General features: G+C 45.4%; 1 protein-coding gene across 1 annotated transcript in view; it reads left to right on the top strand.

Annotated features, from left to right (window-relative positions):
- Positions 1 to 10000, top strand: part of atp2a2a (ATPase sarcoplasmic/endoplasmic reticulum Ca2+ transporting 2a) — a gene marked incomplete in the record, with an annotated part of 48079 nt that overhangs the window by 18712 nt on the left and 19367 nt on the right. Inside the window, 1 exon segment of the mRNA XM_076270591.1 lies at positions 9699 to 9779. Coding sequence (XP_076126706.1) covers positions 9699 to 9779 — 81 coding nt within the window.

The raw sequence follows: 10000 nt of genomic DNA, 5'->3' as shown, positions 1-10000 counted from the left end.
GTGTGGTGTGTGTGTGTGTGTGTGTGTGTGTGTGTGTGTGTGTGTGGTGTGTGTGGTGTGTGTGTGTGTGTGTGTGTGTGTGTGTGTGTGTGTGCGCGTGTGTGTGTGTGCGTGTGTGTGTAGTAATAGTAGTAGTAGTAGTAGTAGTAGTAGTACTATACTGTGCTGAACTGCACTGTATGCTGCTAGACTGTGCTATGTATGGAAAGTCATGCTTTACTAAACTATACTGTGTTGTCCCAAGCACTACTAGATTGTTGATGTAAATAATATCATGTGCCATTACAAACATAATGGCAACAAAGGATACCTGACGGAGACTTCTGGTCGAAACGTTGTTAATAAACCACTCTGGGAGACATGTTTTTGAAAGTGGCCGTGTCCCGTTAGCTGCTGTTTACACTGCGCACGACTCAGCCTAGTGCTCCCCTCACACTCAGCAGCAACCACAGCACACACACACACACACTAATGAGTCTGCTGACACACACACACACACACACACACACACACACACACACACACACACACAGAGGGATTAAGTAAGCTTTGACACGCCGCTAGTGGAGTGTGAGTGTGTTGACAGTGTGTGTGTGTGTGTGTGTGTGTGTGTGTGTGACGAGAAGCTGTTAAAATGATTTTGTGTAGCTGTATAATTTAGAGTGTCTGATGTTTTAGGGTGTTGGTGGGGTGTCACACTCACATCACACCTGTGTGTGTGTGTGTGTGTGTGTGTGTGTGTGTGTGTGTGTGCGTGCGCGCCTGTGTGTGTGTGTTTGTGTATGTGTGTGCGTGTGTGTGTGTCAAGGAGAGACACTGGTGGAGATGTGGGAATGTTTGTGGAGACCGTTGGAAGAGAACCAAGTAGGATGTTGACACAAAGGAACAGATGATATATACACACACTTCACACCACACTCTGCCTGTTTTTACTGTACACACACACACACACACACAAACACACACACACTTCACACCGTGCTCTACCTGTCTGTACTGTACACACACGCACACACACACACACACACACACACACAAACACACACTTATCACACACGCGCACACACACATGCGCACACACACACACACACACACACACACACACACACACACATACCCATGTTGGCACCTACAGGAGATGAAAAGGCCTTAATATGTTGCTGTTCTTTGTTGGGGGGTTTCAAGCGGCCTGTATGCGGGTGTCTCAGCAACCCACACATGATGCGCAGCCCCAGAGGAGAAATGAGCTCGTCTGGCTTTCACCAGACCAAGCTCAATCTTTTAAGATTGAACATTAGTCTGGGGAGTCCACTATGTATTTTCTACTGCACAAGAGGCATAGAAATTAGCATGGTGGCGATGAGAGTGGTGTGACTAGAGGTGTTGACGGAGACGATCAACAGGAAACAGCAAGTTTGGGTTTGGAGAGGTGGGTTTTCAGGGCCTGTTTTAAGGGTGGAAGATCGTCTGATTTGTTGGGGAGGGCTTCCCAGAGGGATGGAAGGTCGTCTGATTGGTTGGGGAAGGCGTTCCAGAGGGATGGAAGATCGTCTGATTGGTTGGGGAAGGCGTTCCAGAGGGATGGAAGATCGTCTGATTGGTTGGGGAAGGCGTTCCGGAGTGATGGAAGATCGTCTGATTGGTTGGGGAAGGCGTTCCAGAGTGATGGAAGATCGTCTGATTGGTTGGGGAAGGCGTTCCAGAGGGATGGTAGGTGGAGGTGAGCAGGCGGGCAGTTTATTGATGGTGTTGTTTGGAAAGCTGTAGGGAGGATGCTATTGCATTGAGTCATGTCCAGCCCTACCACGTATTGGGTCTACAGGTGATGTCACTAATGAACTCATTCACCTGCTGAAGACTTGAGCTAATAAGAATTAGCTTGTTTACTTAGTGTTTAGAACAAATATGTGGTCAGACTTTACTTTTACTTTCTCTCTCTGTGTGTGTGTGTGTGTGTGTGTGTGTGTGTGTCGTGGTAAAGTACAGGGAGGGCCGGAGGTGCAGGATGGCTCTGTGTGTGTGTGTGTTTGTGTGTGTGTGTGTGTGTGTGTGTGTGTGTGTGTGTGTCGTGGTTAAGGATAGGGAGGGCCGGAGGTGGAGGATGGCTGTTTTAGTGGTGTGGTTAGTGGTTATTAGCATGTGGTTGGAGGGAGAGGGTAGTAGGATGCAAGAGCAGGATATGTGCTTTATGAAATAACGCTCTGATTGGAGGGAGAGGGTAGTAGGACGCAAGAGCAGGATATGTGCTTTATGAAATAACGCTCTGATTGGAGGGAGAGGGTAGTAGGACGCAAGAGCAGGATATGTGCTTTATGAAATAACGCTCTGACCCACAGATCTGCTTACAGAGGCCTTCCCACCCAGCACAGCTTCACATCAGTCTAATTGGGCTCTACAGATAACTTTGATTCCCTCCTACCAGCAGGGTCTTAGTGTGTGTGTGTGTGTGTAGGACAGTGTGTGGCGTGGTCAGCCAATTAAAAATGTTGTGTTTGCATTTATTTAGCAGACACTTTTTATCCACAGGAACAGCCACAGAGTATTGCATATGTATACATTTGCTATTGTATAGGAGCATTGCATAGGTATATGTTTGCTATTGCATAGGAGCATTGCATAGGTATACATTTGGTATTGTATAAGAGCATTTCATAGGTATACATTTGGTATTGTATAGGAGCATTGCATAGGTATACATTTGCTATTGTATAGGAGCATATTGCATAGGTGGGCATTTCTCAGATTTCGGGCCTATTTGGGTTACTGAAATTTTGAAAAATAAAATTCAAAATTTTACTAATTGGTATGCATCAAGTTATCAGTCATTTTGATAGGAGTAACCTTGTGAGCTTGGTTGAGACCACAATATAAGGGAATTTATGATTTTTTGTCATTTTTCAGGTAAATGTCATTACCATCACATCATCTAATATGTACATTTTAAAGATGAAATAGTCAATCAATGATCAATCAATGATCAATTATGGTTTCACATGAAGTATAGTTTATCTTGAACTTATTAGAATTGTTGAACTTTACTTACAACATGAATTATAGTCGTTTAAGTATCTTATTTTTTGATTTTTTCACTCGACCCTGGCTTGGAATTTCATTTATTTGAAATAAATGCCATATATCATATCTGTTTTCATCCAGTGGCAATTTAGACTGTCCAACATTGTCAAAAATATCTAATTAATGTGATTTATTGTAATTTATACATAATCTATTGGCAAAAATATGCATGGTGATGGTGATGACATTGCAGTTCTGGTAATGACATTTGTTGCGGTGATGACAAATCACTGATCGTAATCTATTGCAATTAAATTTTTATAATTTAGAAACCCAAGTTGAACTGACTTTTTGAAAAAAAAAACGTATTTCTTTTAAAAAGAGTACTTTAAATGTATCTGCAAAAATGTCATCACCAACACAGTCGTCATTACCACTACATTTCAAGCTATAATGTGCTGGTAATGACTGTGCTGGTGATGACATTTATACCGAAAAACTACCCTGAGAAGCAAAAATGATCACCATGCAAGTATAGCTAGCTTTCTACATGTAAACTACATCATTTAAACTATTAAAGTCATTTTAAAATTTCAGGAATATTCAAAAATACAGAAATACAATGCGTATGGTAATGACACATAATAAGTGTACATGCCCAAAACGAGGGATAAAGAGTAGATTTTCTTATGTTTCTGGACATCAAGGCATCAATCTTTCTGCTTGACACCCATGTATTCCACTGTGATATTAGGTGACCATAGTTACCAAATATTTTTTGATGAAAAAACAGTAGCAAAGTGCATTTATGTAGAGTGTGCTGGTAATGACGGCTAAACCATGGGACAGGCAAACATTAAGCAAAATAAAGCAGGAAATGCATATATATGCATAATGTGTGAATGCAGTTCATTAGTTCAGATAACATTTAATTCATAAGCATGATTTTTTAAATTTATTTTTGATAAACAATGTTTGAGATATGGCACAATATGTGAAAACTCTGGTTTCGGACAACACCAAAACACTGATATTGTACCATAAAATACCAATAAAATGTGTCTAAATCATGAGTAGGAGCAACCATTAAAAAAGTCTAGGCTTGTTTTTCTTTATACTAATTAGTGATGCTAAACATTATTAGAAATAATGTGTTTTTAATAGAATTACACCCTGTGGACAGAAATAGGCCCCAATTCTGGGAAATACCCAGGTATACATTTGGTATTGTATAGGAGCATTGCATAGGTATACATTTGCTATTGTATAGGAGCATTGCATAGGTATAAATTTGGTATTGCATAGGTATACATTTTATATTGTATAGGAACATTGCACATTTCATTTTGGTATTATATTCACCTTATTCAGCCCCGCCCATTTTTTTAAATTCCACGTTGTCTTTAAACTTCCGGTCGGCTAGCTACGTCTAGTTAGCTTCATTGGGATAACACGGCAGAAGAGGATAGAGAGGCTAACTTGGGAGGAAAACGACAAATGCCATCAGGAGGTCAGATTGCAATATTGTACTTCGCTACCCAAGGCTATTCACCCCTACGGAGTGGATAGACGATGCGGCAGTGGCCGCTGTATCGTATGGAGAAACTCGCAAATCCTTATCTGTTTGGTAACTATGGTAACTAGTTTAGAAAGTCATTACAGAACAACCGCTCCAAAGTCAGTTTTTTCCTAACTTCAGATAGGAAAGCTGTATAACAGAAAATGTCTTAAGTCACCAAAATCCTAAATAAACGTTCCTAACTTTAGGATGACCCATAATATATGATGCCAGTCATCTCGATAGAGCTCTGCTATCTCAATGTATCGCAATGGATGTACTGCTCAATCGGAAGTTCGGAGACAATGTGGGCAAAGCTAGCGCCCCCATGTTTGCGCGCGGAATAAGGTGAATACAGTAGGTAAACTGGCCATGTCCTTGGTGGATTGTGTTCTAGAACTCTCCATGGAGGTCCCCCAATTGTTGCTTGTGTTCTAGAACTCTCCATAGAGGTCCCCCCATTGTTGCTTGTGTTCTAGAACTCTCCATAGAGGATGTTGGTCAGGTGTTTTGCGTGACCTTCTGCGGTGGCAGTGAAGGTCTTGTGATGAGTGTATGTGGCACTCCACATTTAGACAGTCGGAGGATTCCATTGAGCTCCACAAAGTCTTTCTGGGAAGAGCAGTCACAGGCTGTGGACACCATGGGTCTGTGTTTGTGTGTGTGTGTGTGTGTGTGTTGTGAGGACGGGGGGGGGGGGGGGTTGGGGGGCCAGTGTCCTGTAAATCCCCAGTGGGGGGGGGGGGGTATGCATCCTTGGTGGCAGCACATCAGGCCTTAGTGCTGCGGGATACGGTGACAATGCAGCTTCAGCTGATCTGACCTGTACAGTGGTGTCTGGCCGATGGGTTCAGCTGGTCTGATCTGTACGGTGGTGTCTGGCCGATGGGTTCAGCTGGTCTGATCTGTACGGTGGTGTCTGGCCGATGGGTTCGGTGGTGTCTGGCCGATGGGTTCAGCTGGTCTGACCTGTACAGTGGTGTCTGGCCAATGGGTTCAGGGGTCAGATAGAGGCGCAGGCGCATCCACATCTCATAGAGACACCACTCGGAGCACTCTTTAGGAGTTAGGACTTCCCTTCCACTCCTCACTCATCCTGTGTCTGCTCTCTCCTCTTCTCTCCTCTTCTCTCCTCTGAGTTTCCTCCTCCTGTTCTCTCCTCCTCTCCTCTCCTCTTTCCTCCTACCCAACTAGTGGGATGTTGTGACCAGAGATCTTAACACCACTGCTTTATAGGACAAGAGATCTTAACACCGCTGTTCTTTAGAACTAGAGATCTTAACACCGCTGTTCTTTAGAACTAGAGATCTTAACACCGCTGTTCTTTAGAACTAGATCTTAACACAGCTGCTTTTTAGGACCAGGAATCTTAACACCACAGGTTTTTAAGACCTGAGATCTTAACACTGCTGTTCTTTAGGACCTTCTCTCGGATCTGTTATGCTGGTCTAATGACCGGGGGAAGCCTAAAGCTCTACTCAAGGTCATGGCTACAGATGCCCATCATTGGGGATGACACACAGACACACGCACAGCCACACACACACAGACACACACACACACACACACACACACACACACACACACACACATTCACATGCATGCTCAAGGTGGTTAATAGTGTAGCGGTATGAACCGGTATCCCTTTGTTCCCTCTCTCTGGGTGTGTGTGTGTGTGTGTGTGTGTGTGTGTGTGTGTGTGTGTGTGTCTCTCTGTGTGTGTGTGTGTGTGTGTGTGTGTGTGTGTGTGTGTGTGTGTGTGTGTGTCTCTCTGTGTGTGTGTGTGTGTGTGTGTGTGTGTGTGTGTGTGTGTGTGTGTGTGTGTGTGTGTGTGTGTGTTCTGCAGCTGCTCTCCTGTGTCCACATTTAAACCTGATCAGGGTGCATCAGCGAGCGTATTGAAATAGTTTGGCCATGTTTGGCCCGGTGCATAGTGGCTCCCAGGCTATTTTCCTCTCAAGGGCACCCCCTCAACCCCGTACCCCCCCCCCCCTCTCTACTGGCTCTTTTCTTCTCCTCTCCATCCTCAAAAGGGAACACACGGCGGTTTTCCTCTTCTTTTTCTTTTTTAACTCTTCTCCCGTGACCCTTTCTCTCTCTCTCTCTCTCTCTCTCTCTCTATCTCTTTCTCTCTCTCTCCCTTCTTTCTCTCTCTATCTCTTTCTCTCTATCTCTTTCTCTCTCCCCCCCTCTCTCTCTCTCTCTCTCTCTATCTCTTTCTCTCTCTCTCCCTTCTTTCTCTCTCTATCTCTTTCTCTCTCCCCTCTCTCTCTCTATCTCTTTCTCTCTCCCCCCCCTCTCTCTCTCTCTCTCCCCTCTCTCTCTATCTCTTTCTCTCTCACCCCCCCTCTCTCTCCCCTCTCTCCTTTCTCTCAGTCTCTCTCTATCCTCTCTCTCCCCTAACTCTTTCTCTCTCCCCTAACTCTTTCTCTCTCCATTTCTCTCACTCTCACACTCTCTCTCTCTCTCTTCTTTTATCACTCTTGTTGTCTCTCTCACACACATGTTATCTTGTAGGTCACTAATGGGTTGTTCAAGGTTGGAGATAGCATTACGTAATGACCACCTCTGTACACACACACACACACACACACACACACACACACACACACACACACACACACACACACACACTCAATTTGCCTTTTTACTGCTTTACTACTTCCACTGTTTGAAGAGTGTTTTTGGGACAAACACTTTGCCTCATTAAGTGAGAGAATTGGCCTTTTATTGCCAGCACACACTGACATTTTTCAGCCCTTAATAAATGGCCAGTGAGTTTATCTGTGGCCACGTTTTCGTGAGCGTGCGTGCGTTACTGTGTGTGTGTGTGCGTGTGTGTGCTCTTGTTACCCGTGCGGAGCGGAGTGGAGCACTGTAATCCTAATGTGATGATGATTAATGGGACGGCTCCGGGGCTGGACGAACAGCGTGTTTCCTCTCCGGCCCCTCGCGGGACCCCGGCGCCCGCCCGCCTGCCTGCCCGCCCGCTCCAGTGTTTGGAAGTGCACTTTTTAAGGAAAATCCATTTCCACCGGGGTCACGCTTGTTTAGGAATCTGCCGCAGGGATGACCATGGAAGGCAGGCTCTGTGGAGGAGCACGGCCCAGCGAGAGACAGGTTTGTCTGGGAGGAATGCCGGCTCGCGCCCCTGCTCCCCCACACTGCTCCACGGCTCTCTCTCCTGGCTCCTCTGACCAACCAGGCCATTTCCCCCAGGCCCCGGCGCTTATTTACAAATAGGAAGTTAAATGGGGTCACTCTCAAGCGCAGCATACACACACACACACACACACACACACTTTCTTTTTCTATCTCTCTCTCTCTCTCTCTCTCTCTCTCTCTCTCACACACACACACACACACATACACACTCTCTCTCTCTCTCTCTCTCTCTCTCTCTCTCTCTCTCTCTCTCTCTCTCACACACACATACACACACTCTCTCTCTCTCTCTCTCTCTCTCTCTCTCTCTCTCTCTCTCTCACACACACACACACACACACATACACACACTCTCTCTCTCTCTCTCTCTCTCTCTCTCTCACACACACACACACACACACACACACACACACACTCTCTCTCTCTCTCTCTCTCTCTCTCTCTCTCTCTTACACACTTACACACACATTATCTCTCTCTCTCTCTTACACACACACACAAACACACACACACACATTTTCTCTCTCTTTCTCTCTCTCTCTTACACACTTACACACACACACACACACACACACACACTCAGACGCAGGGATGCCCAAATTGGCCCTGTTCTCCTCTGGGAAGGCCTTTTAAGGCTCAGAAGTCTTCTCCACTGTATCCCTCATTCCCCCCCTCTCCTTCCCTCCATGCTCCATCTCTTTCTTCTGCTCTTTCTCTCCTCCTCTCCTTCCCTCCATGCTCCATCTCTTTCTTCTGCTCTTTCTCTCCTCCTCTCCTTCCCTCCATGCTCCATCTTTTTCTTCTGCTCTTTCTCTCCTCCTCTCCTTCCCTCCATGCTCCATCTCTTTCTTCTGCTCTTTCTCTCCTCCTCTCCTTCCCTCCATGCTCCATCTCTTTCTTCTGCTCTTTCTCTCCTCCTCTCCTTTCCATGCTCCATCTCTTTCTTCTGCTCTTTCTCTCCTCCTCTCCTTCCCTCCATGCTCCATCTCTTTCTTCTGCTCTTTCTCTCCTCCTCTCCTTCCCTCCATGCTCCATCTCTTTCTTCTGCTCTTTCTCTCCTCCTCTCCTTCCCTCCATGCTCCATCTTTTTCTTCTGCTCTTTCTCTCCTCCTCTCCTTCCCTCCATGCTCCATCTCTTTCTTCTGCTCTTTCTCTCCTCCTCTCCTTCCCTCCATGCTCCATCTCTTTCTTCTGCTCTTTCTCTCCTCCTCTCCTTTCCATGCTCCATCTCTTTCTTCTGCTCTTTCTCTCCTCCTCTCCTTCCCTCCATGCTCCATCTCTTTCTTCTGCTCTTTCTCTCCTCCTCTCCTTTCCTCCATGCTCCATCTCTTTCTTCTGCTCTTTCTCTCCTCCTCTCCTTCTCTCCATAATCCATCTCTTTCTTCTGCTCTTTCTCTCCTCCTCTCCTGACCTGTAGATCTCCATCTTCTCTGTCCTGATGAAGTGCCATACTGCCCAGTGTCCTACTCACCACATAGCATACTTTATGGAACTAATCAAAGGGAGCGTCATCTAGACATCAGCACAAGCTGACCATGTACCGCGCTGCACATTAAATATACATCAACAGCCAAACAGGAAGTGTATTATATTGTATTTTTGTAATGCGTTTTCATGTATGATCTTTCCCCATCGGAAAAACTTGCCTTTGTAGCCTCTCCCCTCAGTCACCCAATGTGCAGTGCAGAATTGCGTTCTTTTACCACATCAAGCAAGTTTTAGTAAGATCAAAGCAGTATAGAGTGACAGCCTTGAGATCAGTGGAAAATGTTTTTTATTGAATTATGGTTGGAAAATGATCTTTTATGCTTAAACAGTCCTTTTGTGTTTTGATGCAGTCATTAATATTTCCCCATTGCAGTTTAACAGCATTTATTGCCTTTTTGATGATTAAAGTTACCTTCACCATTGACCATGTGTGTGTGTGTGTGTGTCGTTTCTTTCTTGTTTGTTCACCTAGTTGGAGACAAGGTCCCAGCCGACATCCGTATCTGCTCCATCAAGTCCACCACTCTGAGAATAGACCAGTCTATCCTGACCGGTAAGTGTGTGTGTGTGTGTGTGTGTGTGTATGTCTCAGGTGTTGTATGTGATGTGATCACCACTTGAGCCAGCTATCCAGAGAGATCGAGTCTGATGTCCCGATCTGATGGCTACCGGTCTGGTCTATACACACATGCTACTGTAGCTTGAGTGTGTGTCTGCTTGCCGCTATGTATGTCAGGGATGGATTACTGCACAGGCCTACCGGGCCCAGGCCCA

This window comes from Alosa pseudoharengus, unplaced genomic scaffold (genome assembly GCF_046254945.1).
Source record: "Alosa pseudoharengus isolate Yale_2024_CS ecotype anadromous, Long Island Sound unplaced genomic scaffold, YU_APseudo_1.1 YU_APseudo_1.1_scf_6, whole genome shotgun sequence".
NCBI lineage: Eukaryota > Metazoa > Chordata > Actinopteri > Clupeiformes > Clupeidae > Alosa > Alosa pseudoharengus.
Note: the sequence above shows the minus strand (reverse complement) of the source record. Positions and strands in the feature narration are given on the sequence as shown.